This window comes from Sprattus sprattus, assembly GCF_963457725.1.
Source record: "Sprattus sprattus genome assembly, chromosome: 19".
In the NCBI taxonomy this organism is placed as follows: domain Eukaryota; kingdom Metazoa; phylum Chordata; class Actinopteri; order Clupeiformes; family Clupeidae; genus Sprattus; species Sprattus sprattus.
Window position 1 is genome coordinate 5135850 of NC_137917.1, and position 18715 is coordinate 5154564.

Genomic DNA, 18715 nt, shown 5'->3' on the forward strand with positions numbered 1-18715 from the left:
AGACCAGCTAACACTGCAGCCAGTTAAGACAGTAGCCAGTTACTGCCATGTTAATTAATTCCTAAATCCTGAGGCATAGCCATACTTAAGCCACCATTTGATTGTTATAGATAGACTCTATCAACTCTTCAGCTTTCCAGGCTGTCAGGTTATAAACCTAATAATTTCAGTTTATCCAAGTGAAGAAACTTTTGGTGCTGAGGCGCGGATAAGGGTGTTGATATGAAGCTTCTGTGCTGCTGGACGCCATGGATAAGACACAACTATGCTGGGGGCTGGGAATGGGTGAAGTGAGGTTTTGTTTCCTGAAGTCCAGGAAGTCAATGCATTATTTTATTTCATTGTGTTGATCCCAGGTTTCTTACACAGAAACACACTCTTGAGGTTTCTTACACAGAAACACATTTAAACCAGTACATTTTGATTCAGTACAGTGGAGGAAATGGATTTGTAGACATGTCCTCCTCAAAGGTGGTATACTCATTTGTATGTGTATTTTACTGCTTGCATGTGTATGACTAATAGGTCAAGGGTCAGTTGCTTTGATTGAGTGTAGCGTCTAGGAAAGAGTCACTGTTGGGTTCAGCAGGTCCACCATGACGCATGAGGAGGTGATCTGCTCTCTTGAGGTGTGCTCATGCAAGGAGGGAGGCCACCTGCTTTTTGGAGGTCTCACACTGTCCTTCAGCCTAATCAAAACGTTTCTTTTTTTATTGGAGTCTTACGTGAATTATTGGGATGCTTGCTTGCTTTAATTCAAAATTGATTGTTTTATCTCATGAGGATAACTTCTTGGTATTAGACCATCAACCAAGAGCGGATCATTGCCTTTTGACAGATAGTGCTTTGACCCAAATGGCAGATACATCAAATGTTAGTCTATGAGAAAACTTTAATTTCTTTCTTTGCCCCCCGCCCCGGTCCAATATTGACCTTTCATTTTTAATATGATGACATATAACAGCTGATAAAACCACGGCTAGTAGGGGTCACTGATTTAAATGAGAGCCCCTGAGAACTGTTGAAGGCAAAAATTGCTCACTTGTGGTCAAAGCAGCACTTGAACCCTCAAAATAGAAAGCCCCACTCTTATTAGAGTTATTTCAGGAGATGACCTGTCAACCTGAAGAGGCTTGCACATGTTTGAGCCTTGCCCTGATTGTCACCAGTTTGTCAGCACAGGAGCCCCTCACCACAAGAGCTTTGGTCTGACCCATAATGCATTAGCTTGACATATGTCACGGTATGGCTCTTTAGATGATTGATCGTCCTGGGATTCCACGGAATTGTCCTTTGATTGAGCTGTTCACGATGACATGGCCACCATAATTCAGAGCTGCAGATTTTAAGCTTGCCCTAAGCAGACCTCAAGAAGTATTTCATCTCGCCTTGAAATGATTGACAATAGAAATATTTCTTAATATACCAAGGAGAAGAAAAGGTGTCCTCAGGCTGTAAATCACAAGAGAATGTGAATGGACTATTTATTGCATGCACTGGTCTGTCTTCTGGATGTAATAGCTGAGACTATATTCTTATCAAGCCAATCTTAATTGAGGTTGAGGATATTAACAGGTTGAGGATATGGCATTATGTCAGGGACATTATTTTGTTTTGTGCAATGCATTCTTTTGGCCTGTTGATCTTGATCCCTGCTGTTTACATCGAGATAAGTGGATGTTGACTGCAAAAAAAAATCATTCTCTGGGGCAGCAAATAAGTCTTCTCATTCTCTGAACCTATTTTCTGCCCTCAATCTCCTCTCCATCTCACCTTGTCTCCCTCCCTCATTTCGTGCTCTCTCTCTCTCTCTCTCTCTCTCTCTCTTTCTCTCTCTCTGTCTCTTTCTCTATCCCTCTCTCTCTCTCCCCAGCTTTTAATTGCACTGGAACCAGCTTTTGGCCGGTGTGATTCCATGTTGTCACTTGCTATTTGGCTATCAAGATTTATTTGCCCCACACATCCATCTAATTTCAATTAGTCTGTGAGGAACCATTTGATTAGACCACCCACCTGTCAGTCTACACAAATGAATGGGTTTGCTCGTTGGTAGAAAAATGTATCATGAAAAGCCAGACTGACATGGAAATTCAAAATCCTTTACAGTCATAAGGTTTTTGAGAATGATCAGAACGTGATTCAAACTGAAAATGTAGATAAAGGGATGTCACTTTTGATGACAGGAAATATCTCTTCAATGTCAAATCTCTTTAAGTAAGTGACAGAGAAAATATGCGCGACCTTAAGTACTTCAGTAATTTGTATCTGTCTGTTTGACATTCTGACTGGTTATGTCGTTCACTTTGGTGTGCCATAAAATCGTGTCGTTCATCCCCCGCAGAGACCCACTAACAACATGAGCAACATCTACGAGTCTGCAGCCAACTCCCTGGGCCTGTTCAGCAGCCCCTGCCTCGCAAAGGTGGAGCTGCGTGTGGCCTGCAAAGGCATCTCTGACAGGGATGCTCTCTCCAAGCCTGACCCCTGTGTTGTTATCAAGATGCAGTCTCACGGACAGTGGCTTGAGGTGGGTGGACCATCAATTACTTTAAGCACTAATGTGTCACACTGTTTTCGTGCTTTTGTCCACATTCTCAGAAAAGGTGTGATGAGTTTTTAAACTGACATCCAATGATGGTCTGCTGACCACCTCATAAAGCAGTAAAATGGAGTGAGAAGCAGACTATGGTGAAAATCTTTGAATTATTCACCATAGTGTTGCACCATATGCACTGCTTTCACGTTTTCTGTCATGCTTTTACATCTCTCTTCTTGTCCCTGGGGATGCTCTATTTACTCCCCACACTATCTTTTATTCAGGGAATATTCGCTGGGGTCTATTTTCATGACATCATTTGTCAATTCATTCTCTTTTGGGGTTATACACAATGAGGTCAGTGTATTAAATTCATCGTCAGCTCCCACCTTCACCTCTTTTGTCAAGGCTGCTCCAAAATGATACTGTTTGTGACCTAACGTGAGAGCCAAGACAATTATAATGGCAATAATTACATAATTTACCTTTTTTTCTGCATCTCTTTTATATTTCAAGAGTGTTCTCTGTAATAAAACATCTGCATATACACATTACCTTTTCAAGTTCTGGCTGATCTACATATATTAGACGGAGATAAAAGCTCATTGCAATTTGAAAAAAGGAAAATCAAAGTAATCATAAGTACCTCAAGTAAACAACATTGAGTTTTAACTGAGACCAGTGACTGTCAAAGGAGCAGATGTTGCATCTTTTCAGTGGATACTTAATAATCTCTTTTCCTGTTAATCAGTTCATCAGTCGGGCTCTCCCAGCTGTTGCTGTTTTTGGTAGTATGTAATGAAATCAACACTACCCACTTACAGACATTGCTCTTCAAATGTTATTCCCATGTTCTCCACCACTGACTTTGTGTCACTCCTCTCTTATTCCTTTTTTTAAGAATGTGTTCTTGACAAACCCAAATTTCACCGCCCTTTCCTCAGTAGATATGAACAGTATGTTCAGCAGCAGATTTTGAATTTAGGGGATATTTGCATTTTACAGGACATACAACACACACAAAGAAGAACAAAGGGGGAGAAAGCAAAATCCAGATGCCTAAAAATACCCCCAGTGTTAATCACCAACCCAAGCAGAAAAAGTGTGAAACAGCTGCCTAGTGTTAAATTATGATAATTGTATGGATACACCAGCTGCCTCCATGCCAGGGCCGAGACAGAGGAGGCCAGGGGAGGCGATGTGTCTTCTCTTCAGTGTGCCAGCCCATAGGCCCAATACTCTTTACCTCTCACCTTCCCCCTCTCACCTTCTCATCCAGATTAGACCCTCACACCATCCTGGAATGGGTGTGAGAGACAGACAAGGGATCTGTCAGTCTGACAACCATCTCATTTGCTGTGAGCAGTTGTTTGGTTTTGCCTGTGTTCCCACTGATGCTAGTGCAAAGTGTATCTGTAAGATCTCTGTAAGATATATGTAAGATTTATACATTAGATTTGATTAGGTTTGATCTGTCTGTCTTAATCTCTCTCTCTGTATGTCAGTAGACAGAAAAGTGTTTTCCATAAGGGTCTATAACTAGGCTATATTTCAGATCACTTAACATGATCACCTTGTAGAGAGGGGCATGCAAGATCAGATTTGGCCGCTGTTGAGGAGCTTGCAGTACAGATGTCACATTTGGATCTTGTTTTCAGGGGTTGCTCGGATACATTTCCCACAGTCTTTTGCTCACACGAGTCTCCCTAACTACTGCTCCATGAGTAGCTCATCATTCATAATTAGGTTTGACTACATTAGTGCACTCATGATCAATTTTTCATTTGCAACCAGTCTGCTAAAAACTACATGGATAGGGTTGTCGTGAGAGGTCTTTTATTTATAGGACACCAGACCTCTTAAAATGTCTGGTTCCAGTCCCTTGTTTATTTGCAGAGCTGAAGTTCTGTGCTCTAGCTCTGGGTCAGACCAGGCCATCTGCCAGAAGCTCTACAAACTGATATATTTTTTCACGGTAGCAGGCTGTCTCTGCATTAGCATTCACACTATTACAACCTTTTCATCAAGCACATTTGAACTGGTAATTTCCTTTCCTATACCTGCTTTCAGTTTTTATTATATGTTTGTTTTTTGACAGAGAAGCTCTATGCTCTTCTTCAGCCATTCACACAAACATGTAAGAACTGGCTGGTGATGCGACAGTTTAGTCTTTCAGCTTCCAGAGATGCTGTTGAACCTTAAAGGTTAAGACATTTGGTGACATTACAGTAAATTCCCAAATTACCATTACTTCTTGCCCCTTTGCATTAATTTCTGCATCACCTCACATCCTTTCTTATCTGTTCATGAAGCTGTATCTTAAAATCCCGGTTATGGTACCTGACGTATGGAACAGATGTGCAGACCATGCCCTTCCAGGACTGATAACAGGGTTGAAACTGCTGGCATAAACAATTAACCACATAAAGGAATCATTCTTATCTTTGCCAGTGAGACTGTCACTGCTGACATCTCTCGTTGATATTGTTCTATTTGACTGTCCGGAATGATGCATTAGTCCAGTTCACCCCTATATATCTGCTACGCTGAATGTATAGATAAAGGGTGCTCTTTGTGTGTGTTTGTCTTTGTGTGTCTCTGTGTGTGTATGTGTGTGTGTGTGTGTGTGTGTGTGTGTGTGTGTGTGTGTGTGTGTGTGTGTGTGTGTGTGTGTGTGTGTGTGTATGTTTGTGTGTTTGTGTTTGTGTGCCCACACAGACATATGTGTGTGTGTTCATGTGCGTGTCATGGTGTCATGGTGTATGTTTTCTGGTGTGCACATGGTCACAAATGTTCGCCCTAACAAAGCGGGAGCAGAAAAGCATTCTGACCTTACACAACAAGCATTCTGCTCCACTGTGTGCAAAGTCAAGCCTTTCAAATATCTCTGAATCCACTTATGCATTTGACCTTATACATCCGACTTATACGCTGACCCCAGCCTTCCGTTGCCTCGCTCTCTCTCTCTCTCTCTCTCTGTCTCTCTATCTCTCTCACTCTCTCTCTCTTTCCATCATTTGCAGCCACTTGGCACGTAAACATCCACTCATTCTGAATGGGAGGCCAAATGCTGTTGGCCCTGACTGTGCTACTGCTGTGAATTACTGAAAAGGCGCTCTGGCACACTCACAGCTGACCTTCAGTCAGATGGTCTTGTGACGCCCCAGGCAATGGAAACCTAATGCATGCCCTCGGGGGTGTCACTTCCATTCCGTGTCCTTGCGAATCCGCTGAACAGGGAATTCTGCCACGACGGCTTTCAGGAATAGAGGCTCACTTACGACCATGCTGAGCAGCTGTTCGCTTCATCCTTTGGGACAGGAGATATATCCCTCTGAATTGATCATTCCATTACATATACGTTTTTTTGCCCACATACCTGCATGCAAAGCAAACAGTATGTCCATAACGTCCCAAGAAAAGGTCATAATCCCTATTATAGGCTTTAATGATTTAATACAGCTCACAGAAGACATGTTCCTCATTTAAACTTTGAAAACACGACCTCACCCTTCAGAAAACGACGTCCTAGTTCAGACTATGTGTGTATGTCTCTCTTGCAGGGAGTTTTGTTTCAGTCTTTGACTCCAAGAACATTCTTTCAGCGTGGGTAGATTGCCTGTTAGGCACTGAGGTGGAAGTGGACAGGCTTATCTGTTGCCGCTGGTAATGGCCCTGTCACAGTCCAGCAGGCCTCTGGTTGGGACTTCCCTCTCCCACAGCACAACACTCTTTCCCTTTCAAGGGAGAAATCTGGGGTGTGGCTGTCAAAGACTATTTTGACCTTTTTGAAGTATTTTTTTTTTTACTATTGAAGACTATTGAGGTATTTTTTATGCTATTACATTTTTCATATGGTTTCTTCGATCTAGAATTCATGAACTTTAATATTTATCTTGCTAACCTTCATTTTGGTGGCTGATTTTAAATTATTGAGCACCGAAATATGTTATATACTCACTGGGGCACAACAGAGAGAAGCTGTGTGAAGCCAACAAAATGGCTAATGTAAACACAATAAGATTTATGAGAGGAAAAAAATCAGGTGAGGCTCAACAGACGCTCCTGTCACCTTGTGGATGACGACCACCTCAGACGGGTCCAAAAGTTACTTTGCTAACTTGTGCGTAATCACCTGACAGGGTGTCATTCCTCCTGCCGTCCCTGCCATCTCACAAAGAAAAAAAAGACAAAAGGCTGGTGCCACGACGCCATCTTTAACCGATTACCTGTCAGAGACTCAGCGGCAGAGCTTATTTGAATGCCTGTGGCAAATAAAGTCGGCTTTCATCCATACTGCGGCCTGCTCACTATACCAGGGCATCCCTTCCAGTCTGGCGGGGATCTGAAAGTGTGTCAAGAAGGCGCCTACTGTAGATTTGGTACTTTCATATCTTCCCGCTCAAGAGAGGCAAGGAAGAAGAAAGGCAACAAAAATAAATGTAGTAGTTATGACACACAGACAGACTCTGTCTCTCTCTCTCTCTCTCACACACACACAAACACACACACACACACACACACACACAAACACACACACATCGCAATACCCTTGTTTTTGTCCAGTTTTAATAATTTATTCTCGTGCATGCCAAATGAAGGCTGTGCTGAGGCGAGTCAAGAGTTGTGTACATGAGTACAAGTCGCATGAAAGGAGAGCTGAGCTCAGTACGTCTCTTAAGCATTTTATGAAATCACTCTGGCACCTAGTTTTTATATTATTCCCTGATTAAATATAGACAGTGTTACGACCCTGGCTGGTCTAGGCCCCGCCCTATAGTATGTGCATGCCTGTTCTGTCTCTTTCTCTATCAGCTCACTCACATTGATGCACTGGAATGCGTTGTTCCAACGGAAGGCGGAGAAGGAGTATGAAAGATTGTGCTGTCCTCCGGCGGATTCGGATGCCCACGCTTGGTTCAAGTTAGCTTGTTCAGAATAACAGACTTGTAGAAGACGGCTTAGCGAAAGAATGTGTTTATTCAGTCACAAGCCACGGTCAGCTCCATACAGCACAAGCATGCACAAGGCACATCTGCTGCTGAGGAGTCGGTCTCCTTGCTTCTTCTTCTTAAACATTACAAACATTGTACATACATTTATACTGTAGAATTAATGTATGGGTGTGTCTTGAGGTCAAAAAGGGGATGTCTAGCTTAGAACACACCTATGAACAGGTAGGGCCATATGGATGCTAGTATCTTTGCTTCAGTCATCTTGTCATGGCTGTAGACAAAGGCCAACAATCAGAGTCTAATAGCTCTGGCTCAAAGACATGCAAAAGCCAGGAACCAGGTCTGATGGCCCATCAGCATAGACAAAAGGCCAGGTGCCACCTTGATGGCTGTGGCCTAGTGCTATGCAAAGTATCTTGCAGGTGTTTGTTGAGATGTAATCATATTCAGTGAAGTTATGAAAATGCCTATATCTAACAAGGAGTCTGGCGCGTGGGGTTCTGTTGATACCGGAGACGTTATAGTGAGATTGACAGGTCAACAAACCAATCACGTCACTAGCAAGCTTTTACCCTGTGAGTAGTAGCATGCTATCATTAGATTCGGTGCTCAGACACCTCGCAAATCCTATGATACGTATTTTTCAGTTACAATAAAGTTTTTTTTTACATTGTACAGTGTCTATTTCTCCCAACCAACTTGTAGGTACAAATATGACCATCTACAGAGTTTGGCAGCCATCTTTTTTTTTTGAGTTTGCCGCTCTGTAGACGTGAGCATATACGGGATATGATTGGCTAGCGCCTGTGCTGTCAGTTATGCATGAAAGGCAATATAATTGGCTGACGCATGCATTGCCTCTCGAAAAGTTCAACATTCTTCAATTCTTGCCGCAAGCAAAGCATGAAACTAGTGATGGGCAAATGAAGCTTTGTGAAGCACCGAATCATTTAGGCACATTGTTTCAAAAATTGGTTCATTTCTTGAAGCTTCAGTAACAGTGACCTCTCCTGTTGATAACTAAATTAGACCAGCTAGACAGTGGCAAGAGGCTTAAAAACAATGACAATCTAGTGTGCACGCACCAAATCCCCCCCCCCCCCCCCCCACACACACACACACTCTCACACACCACTGTGTATGTGTGTTTACGCACATGCGCCCGTATACAAAGATTGTGATATTATTAATTTTTTTGCAAATAAAGATTATTTTTTGTATATTGTGTTATTGGGGACAGAGTGCTTGGGGAAATGATGTAGTTGTACGTAGGGATTCAGATGTGCTGGGAAAATATGGCACAAGTTCGGTGTGCTTGTGTAACCAGTTATGTTGGATAGGGAACAGTCGAAGATTTTGATTTAAAAGCATATTTTTGTCTACACGTTTTGGACTGAGCCTGTTGATACAGTCTACTTTTCATATAGCCTAAATATTTAACAGCCAGCACACCTTATATCATGAGCGATCAGAATAAAGTGTTCCCACATGTCAGAACGACCTCTTCCTAGATGCTTCCATAATGATGATAAATCAATACGAACGTATTGACTGTCACAGTATGAGAAGAACCAAATACAATGTTGGGCGCTGAAGTTTTTATGCTGTGACGGCGCTACAATTCAAGTCTCGAGACAAGGCAACTGACTGGTTTGTGTGTGGCGCTGTGAACCACTCAGGTGGTTCATTCGGAGAAAGAAGCGATTGCTGTTTCGTACGTAATATGTCACGTGATTTTTCCGTACCAAAGCAATCTTCGAAGCAGTGGTTCAATGGTTATTATAAAACAATTGGGTTCTAGCGCGTAATTTAGCTGTTTCTGATTGGACGAGAGACGTTCCATGCTATAGGTTATTCGTCAACATACCTACAGTTACGGGACTTTTCACAGCTAAAAATAAATCACTCCACGATGAAACATTTGCATTGATGATAACCGTTAATTCAAAGTTTTTAAAATTCCAAACCAAGACGTTGACAATGGAACTATTTTTTGTTGCGGAGAAACAATGGCGAAATAAACCATTTTTAATCAATAACTTCGTGTTGAAATGTTAATTTGTTGACAGTAGAATTGTTTTATAAAAGCAATATAGCACTCGTGCTATATTGCTTAAGTGTAGTTAATGGTTTGAAGCACGTTCCGGAGCTTCAGTGCCAGTCTGCCATCACTACATGAAACGCAACGCACGCGAACCAAACGGAGCCACAATTCAGTTCAAAGTGAATGGGGATGCGTTAACCCTGACGCATCAACGCATTCCAACGCATCAATGTGAGTGAGCTGTATTGCAGGTGATTGGAAACAGGTGTAGCAGGTGATGGGAGACAGGTGTAGCGGTGATTGGATGGGCTACAAAAGACCTGATCAGCCGGCAGTTGGGAGAGCTTTGGGTTTCCCTGCATTTGCGTATTGTTGTATTGGATAGAGATTGGATTGTGGAGTAGCCTTGGATTGGATTGTGGATTGTCGTCGGTGCCGTTTGTTTTGCTTTAACCTTGTACTGACTTTACATTACATCTTTTGTTTCTATTTCACAACACTGACATTCATCACATGTTTGCTTATAATTACTAGATAACTATATACCTGTGTGGGTAAAATGGGTACCATTCTCATATTGGAGTACCAGATTATGTAGGTATCTTACCCAATGAGCAGGCGCCGGGTGAATGTGGGTGCAATTGTGTATGAATTGTGATATTGTCTTCACGAGGGCCACCAAGACACACTGGTGCTGTCCTTGCAACAGCAACAATATGTTGGTAATCTCACCCGATTGGACAGGGATCAACCATTCAACACAAAGGCAGATCAATTAAGTTGATAATCCACAAATCAGTCTCATTAAATATATCAGTCTCATAAAATATATTATACTATCAATTTGGAACTCTGATTAATAATTAAATTAATAACTACAAACACAGTTACCTTATTAATAGTATGGTTGAAGGTCATTGGAGTTCTGAATAGAAGAGGTTGACAACGTCCATTCTTGTGTAACATTAACTAAACCAGCGTATATAAATCAAAGTATTTATTACACAATGATAAAGAAATAACACACAATATGTAATCTAGCTAGATGTACCTAACTAATTAATTGAAGAAGTATATGTATGTGTAAGGGAGAGGGAGTGTGCGTGTGCGAGCGAGCGAGCTTGTAAGCTCAGAGTTGCGCTGTTAGGAGCGCGCCTGAAACTATGTGTGTGTGTGTGTGTGTGTTCCTTTGTCCTGACCACGTAGTTCCGCGTGCATGTGTGTGCAATCGTGAACATACATGTGTGGTGATGAAAAAGGACGAGCCTTTCTGCAGCGGGAAGTTCGATTATGAGCTTCGCGTGTGTGGCTATATGAAGGCCAATGTATTTGTTATCGTATGTTATTTAAGATGCCATATTAGAAGAGGGAAGTGGTTAGTAACGCATGCAAGTCCCGATGTATATGAGAAGCAATCCTAACGTTAACCCTTAGATGGTGTGGCGAAGCCAACTACCAACTAACAATGAAAGTATATAACAGTTATGTTCGGTAAATAAAACAGATACAATACATGAACAATGGCATATGTAAACAGTCCTATGCTTAGCCAGGTTGTGAATAGCTAAATGCCCAGTCAATGTCAGTTTACCAGTCCTTTGGGGAAAGTTGTGCTGACGTAGATGAGGATGTCCGGAGATGGAGAAAGTTGTCCTTTTTGTGAAGTCTTTGTTTCACTGCAGTTCAGTTCCGAGGAGTTGATCGCTTGGAATGTTGCAGTTTCCGCGAGGTCTCTGTTGTGCTTTGTTCCCGTTGCAGAGTTAGCTAGTTAGCAGGTCTAATGTTAGCTGCTTTGCTAAAATACTTTGTCTTAGTTAGCGGGCAGTGTTTGGCTAACAAAGAGAGTAGGCCTTCACCAGATGACGGTGGAAGGACTGATGCTCCTTAGCCGACGCCAGGAGATAGAGAGATGTGAGCTGGCCAACGCCAGAGTAGAGAGAGCGCAAAGAGAATGAATGTATCGTTTCAACGCAGTTTATAGTGAGAAAGTGCGTCACGGTTTGTAACACCTTGGTTGCAGCCAATGCTGTCTTGCAGAATGCAGATTAGAAAGTTTAGGTGATAAGGGAATTGTGGGTAATGAAGTCTTTGGTTGGACTACCACCGACACCTGTAACCAGTGGCGGTGCGTCAATACAGGATGCTAGGGCACCGCCCCTCCTACATTTTTGAGATGAAGAAGAAAAAAAAAAGACATGTCAAAAAACATTACATATGAAATAATTAAAATAAGAAATGTACTGTGTTAACGTGTTAAATGTGTCTAGGAGACCGTAAGCCCCTGTCAACAACCACTCAAATGTGACCAAATATAATATATTGCCATTGGTTATCACCGGGAGATTTCCCGGTCGGCCGGCAGGCCAAAGACCTCACGCGAAGTAGCCTGCAGACTGCCCTGCGCAGCCGTGTGAAGTTCATGAGCGGTCCATTGAGTTAAAACTAATAATACCAAGGCATGTTCCAGTGAAAATCTCCAAGTTCTCCGCTGGTGTGAAAGAAGTAGTCCAACCAATATATATAGCACTTGTTGTCTCTCTACATCTCACTTATGGTGTGTGTCGAACTCACTCTCATTAATCCAGCCTACTGATTTTTGCTTAGCCTCCTATCTTGATCTAATTCTTTTTATTCAGACTTTACATAACTTTCATGACCAAAAATATAAATTGGCCAGCGATTTAATTTGTATTTTTGTTCATAAATTAATGTAGAATGGTCGGAGCAAAGCCTCATGGGAAATGCCTTTATCCAGTGAACGTAGGGAGATGAATGAGCGGCTGTCAGAGAATGAGAGCAGGTGAAGTGGACCTGATGGAGGGAAAGAAGAGAAAGGAGAAAGGAGGGGCCGAAATGGCCAGAATGAAGAAGAGGCGGATGCTGGAGGAGAGTGCATCAAAATGGTCAAGAATTACGGATTTATTCCGAAACAACCAGCTGGCGTCAACTAGTGATGCGAGTGAGTTGACAGGACACATTGTTGCGAATTAGCATAACATTTGAGCCAATACGGGACGCGATTTGTTCCGTGTTTCCATAAATGTACATATACAAATACACATGTCTGTCACCCACACACATCAACACTCAATCTAACAATAATGATCAAAAGCCGCCCGTTTGTTTGTGTAGTTGATAAGTAGGAGGTGGAGGGGATCGGTTGGGCCAGTTTTGGGCACGTTGTGGGCCGGTGGTGGGCCGGTGCAGTCAGAATTGTCCCGGTGGATTTTTGTGTCCCACTTCGCCACTGTTTGTGAGTGAGGCGTTTTTTTTGTTTTCCCTGCCTGGTTTTCCAAAGTCCTGGGACTGAAACACTCTGGACTGCAACGGGGGTGAGGGAACTAGCTAAAGCACTTCACCCAGAAATGTACGAAGCACGAATCTTGCCTCAGCCATCTTAACCCCTTTCATGTGAATGTGTGGGCACCTGTTTTATTCTGTAACCCTCTGAAACCCAACCCAATGGTTCCCAACCATTCTGTTCTGAACCTCTTATGCCCCAAGTTACAGTTTGTTGATAGTTGTTATTGGAAAGTGTTGAGCACTGTGTGTTCTTGAAATAAAGCTTTGTTTTTTGAATATTCTACTCAAAACCGATGCCAAATCATAAGAATTGATCCGTACTAATACGAAAATGCGGTTGAAATACGCTATACAAATATGATGACTCGCTATATGAAGACAATTGACTTTTAACGTTTATGGATGAAGTTACCTTGACGCAGCTACTCTTAGTTAACAGATTTGGGTAACTTTCTGTGATATTTTTTAAAATCAACTACAACTTAAAAACTTTTTGGAGCGATATATTTACACAAATACGAATGGTTAACGCAGAATTTCCATCAAATCAAAGTATGTTTCTGTCAAGAGATTGAGCTAAATGAAAACAAAAAACAGAAATTTTTTGTCATCCCTATGGCAACAAACTGATAGGAGCATTGCTGCTGCCACTGTTCTTCTAGGTGTCGTCTTTCCACGTGACGGTATTCCTTCTAATCGAGCTCTCTTCTTACTTCGCTCAATTTGTAGACAATGATCTGTCTTTTGCCTTACTGAGGGTTGCCAAAATACACTGACAGTGTGATCGTTACATATGGGGGCTTACCGAGATTTTTTCCGGAATCAGATAAGACAACTTGTTCTTCCACTCATTGGGAAAGTATAGCGGTTGTAGAGATGTCATTGATTTTTTTAGATCGTAATATTGGCTGTTTGGTACTGACGGGCATAATACTGCCGGTACAGCTGGAGAGACAGTGGAAATTGGGGAGACGCACGTGGAAAATTTCAAGTTGTAAACCTTTTTTGTTTTCGTTGGGTTGCCGAAGAGAAGGGAAGAAAGGCACGGTTGAAAGTGATTGCAGCTGGCTCTCGCTGCAAGGGAGACAGGCTGTGCAGACTGGGACAATTGGGTGCAGGTGCAGTGGTAAATAGGTGGGGAAAGGATAGGTTAGACCTACCGAGCAAACGTGAACACCTGCGCAGGTGAAGAGCGCTTACCGCTGTTTGTTATTTTCATTGGGTGTGTCGGACACGCTGGGGATGTCTAGCAACCAAATTGTATGAGGACACACTGAAGACTAGCGTTGGAAATAGTTAAGACTAGGGATGCACCGATACCACTTTTTTACAAACCGATACGAGTACGAGTATTTTTATTTCTGTACTTGCCGATACCGAGTACCGATACCGATACTTCCAAGATTTGATTTCCATGAAAGATTTTATTTTATCCTCTGCAGGTTATGTCAAGCCTATAGTACAACATTAACAGAAGGCTATCCCAAGCCAAAAATAAAGAGCTGTCTGGTTTAAACCAAAAAAAAAAAAAGAGTCAATATCATCACATTAGACAAAATTTGCATATAGACAGATGGCAATTTAATTTGCTGCATAGTTAACAACACAGTCTGCTTAACAAAAAGTGAACAGAACTATCCTGGATGATAAGAACATGAGCACAGTTCAGTTACAAAAGGATCAACAACTCTCTTCCTCCCCTTCTCTCTCTCTCTCTCTCTGTCTGTGTGCGTGCGCGTTTTTGTCTTTTGAAAGACGTCAGTAAAGATTGGTTGCTTGGTCTCTTAAGCCACTGGCATGAGTGAACTTTGTGTGCTTAGCACTATGGTGCGTCTTCAGATGTTTAATCAAATTGCTTGTGTCAAACGAAGTACTTTCCTTTCCCCCCTTCGACACTGTAACAGTGCAGATCTTACACTGTGCCTTACTCCTTTCATCATTTATCTTAAAATGAGTCAAAATCGCCGTTAAGGCAGCACAACGGTATAGCGATCTCTTACTAGAGTTTAATGTTGACAATGAACTGGGCTACATTCTTGCAGCCAAATTGACACTTGCCTGAAGTTTGACTGTGTTAGGGAAGTTGTTTGCAACCTAGCCAACATAGCTATCACAATAACATTGCAAAGAAGTTAACGCAAAAGCACTTAATATTAGCATCAGGCGGAAAAACGGAAAAAAAACGTAATACTAGCATCAATGTCCAAGAGTGTTAAAACAACCTTGCTAACATCGCTAACGGGATGTCTTGCTAGCGGCTACTTGCTAGCGGGTGTTTATGACAAACTAACAAGATTCCTGAAACACAAGACAAGACAGACGTCCTCTTTTACCCTCACATGTCCTCCTTTCGAGACCTAAATGCGTCCGGGTAAAAGAGGAGAAAACAAATACATTCCCGTCCCCGTCAATCAACCGTAGCAAATGGCAATAATATGTTATAGGCGCAGCGTCGCTAAAGACAGTAGGCTAGCCCCTACACTTTGCCTATGTAACAGCAGTTCTAAGTTAACTGCAAAACATAAAATAGCCGAAGATAGCACTTACCTTTACTGGAGGTCGTACGTGTTAAGTTTAAAATCTCTAGCGAAACCGCTAGCTTACGCAAGCCACCTCCACACATCGTATCCAAGCTGTTATTGAATTCATTTAAACTACAAGTTCAACCTCGACTTATCTGTCTGCAATACCGCTCTCGGCCTCTATGCAACTCGCCGCTCTCATACCTGGCAGGCATAGACAGTAGAGGAGAAGAAAACACACGCGTTAAGACGCAACACTGGGTATCGGTTTTTGGTATCGGTAATTTAAAACGAGTACGAGTACGAGTATTTTAACGAAGTATCGACCCGATACCCGATACTGGTATCGGTATCGGTGCATCCCTAGTTAAGACTGTGGTTTCAGGTAGATGCGGGGCTGCTCAAGTCGTGGTGTTTTGGGTTATTGGGTGGATCTGCACCTGCGCTTGATTACTGGTTGTACGCAGTCTCGTCTGAGCCATCAGTTAAAAGAGTTGCAATGGAGGGAATGGCAGAGTTCTTCAAGTCTCCGACAGAGATTTACTTGGAAGGGCTAACAAAGAATCAGTTGCGGGTAGTGGCAGAACATTATCAATTCAATATAACGTTGCCAGAAGATCTTAAAAAGCTAGCGCTAAAGGAAGGAGTGAAGCAAGCTTTAGTAGAGATGTCTATATTAGCTGTAAGCTCATACCCTCTACAGCCCACAACGTCTACTCCAAACCGTTCAGATTCAGGTTCACCTGCGAGGGGAAGTGCCTTAAGTTTTGAACAGCAAGTAGAACTGCTGAGGATGCAGAACGAACAGAAGCGATTTAGAGCAGATTTGCAGTATAAGCATAAGGCAGCTGATCAGGAGATACAGTTCGAAAAGAATACACAACGGGAGATGAAACCCAAAGAGAGCGGTTAAGATTAATAGCCGAAGGGAAAATGCAGGAGGGTAAAACTGGAGACGCCTCTAGGTCATCTACTGGTGGTGGCGGAGAGAGTTTGGCAAGTATGATCAAGTTCCTACCTAAGTTCAATGACTGTGATCCCGACATTTTCTTTTCACTCTTTGAGGGAATTGCCGATGAGTGCACCCTGTTACTACAAACTGTGTTTTCGGGCAGAGCGCAAGATGCGTTTATTGCCCTGTCAGTAACTGCCTGGAAAATTATACAGCTGTAAAGGAAGCAGTGTTGAGGGCGTATGAGCAGGTTCCAGAATTTTATAGGCAGCGGTTTAGGAACTGGCAAAAAAAGTGACGAACGAACCTACTCTGAGGTTGCAAGAGATTTGGGTTCATTTTTTTACTCGCTGGTGTTCCTCCGTTCAGGTCAACACGTATGAGGAATTACGGGATTTGATTGTCCTGGAACAATTCAATAACATTCCCCCTGAACGGCTGGCTATGGTTATTAAGGAACACACTGGTAAAAATGCCAGGAAGGCTGCCGTACTTGCGGATGAGTTTGATTTAACGCATCGAGGGACAAATAGAGAGTATGTGCAACGCAGGCCTAGCTACACTCGGGAAGAACCTCAAACAACTAGTTTTAGCAGAGACAGGTTCCTTTATAGCACAGTGAGTCGGACCAAGAGAACAAATGTCACTATTGTTTAAAGAGTGGTCATTGGAAGAGGGAATGTCCACTCCTAAAGGGTAGAGATGACAATGGGCCGAACTCTCACTAATGGGACTCTGTAAAAGGGGTGGGATGTGCAGCCCCTGCGGGTCAGTCTCATGGCCATATCATGGTCCCTGGTGGTTCAGGCTGTGAGGTGCCTGGTCCCTCTTTTTAGTCGATTGATGGGCATGTCGGGGAGGGTTATTCTCTACTGATGGCTTTATTTTGCTTGTAGGGAGCACGGAAAAGACGGCTGTTAAAATTTTTCGAGACACTGGGGCTACAGAGACGTTCGTAGCTGAATGCGTTCTTCCGATTTCTGTTAAAACTAGCACGGGAGAATGTGTTCTAATTCGGGGCATGGGAATGCAAATCATGTCTGTTCCCCTGTATAAGATCGTGCTGGGTTCTGATCTTGTGCAGGGGAAAGTAATTGTTGGGGTTTGTCGGGCGTTACCTGTGCCAGGAGTACACGTGATTCTGGGTAATGTTATGGCTGGGCACCGGGTAATGCCAAGCGGGCCAACACCACTGGTAGGATCAACTGAGAAAATAGAGGCCATTAAACATGATTACTGTGTCACAGAGGTTCTGGATAGTGTCACTGCGTGTGTGGTGACCAGTGACGTGCGGTGACGTCAGTAAGAGGGTAGGCACTGAGTTATGAAAGCCAGATTACCTAGTGTATTGTTTAGGCTAGTAGGAGGTTAATAGGCTACGTCACAACAGTAGGTACAAGCGCGGCATACAGGCATGGCCGATCGATATAAAAAAAAATCCAATCAGGATGACATATCGTGTAGCCTACTACTCTCAGTCTCGCACACGCACGCACACACACCAGTAAATGTCCAGCATCAGAATGCAACCATCTTTATCCTTAATTATTGCACAGCGGCCAATTATGTTTGTCAGTCAGCAACAATGAGAACACACACTGCTCAATTGAATATGAAGGCAAATGGCTTGCAGTCGGCATTAATTCAACCCCACACTTACCATTTCAAAATTAAGCCCAAAATAGTTTCTGACACCTGACTGGTAGCACAACTACAATGCCAAACGATCGGAGAATTTTTGGTCCGTTTTTCTGCAGAAGTTAAAGTCGAGTTTAGAGAAATTTCTAATTTCCACAATATCGGCAGATACCGCTGCTGTCATTTTGACTTTGATTTCCGCGGGGATTACGCTTAGCTGGTGTAATAATGACGTCAGCTGTGCAAATGTCCAGTAATATCTCGATTTTAATTGGTCCATGTTTGATACGTAACGTAGATGATTACTACATATTTACGTGCAAAGGCACAGAAGTTGTGCCTTTCGACGTACATGTTAAACAATACAGAATCGAAGTGCGCATGTGCAACATGACTTTTTCGTTGTCGTCCGCAATGAATGGACCGTAAAGGCACTGCTTATTCTACAATTATTTTGTGTTTGATTATGCATAACTGCTACAATTGTCATCGTAACGTCTAAACAATTGGAATAACACACATATTGCATATAGAAATCTGTAAAAATAATCTGTAAAAATACAAATACAAGTTTATTAAATACAATTATTTAATAAACATTTTTACGTTTGAATTTTGACAGGGTAGGCAGTGCCTACCTTGCCTACCCTGACTGCACGTCACTGGTGGTGACTTGTGTGAAAAGACATGCAAAATCCGTGAATTCTCAGAAAATCGGAATGGGTACAGGATTCAGCGTGTTTTTCCTCTTCGTTCAATTAATCC

At 42.5% G+C, this 18715-nt stretch overlaps 1 protein-coding gene across 1 annotated transcript in view; it reads left to right on the forward strand.

Annotated features, from left to right (window-relative positions):
• Window positions 1-2356: 2356 nt before the first annotated feature.
• Window positions 2357-18715, forward strand: part of cpne4a (copine IVa) — a gene marked incomplete at both ends in the record, with an annotated part of 71335 nt that continues 54976 nt past the window's right edge. The window contains one exon of the mRNA XM_080857447.1: window positions 2357-2527. Coding sequence (XP_080713573.1) covers window positions 2357-2527 — 171 coding nt within the window. The remainder of the gene's footprint in view (window positions 2528-18715) is intronic.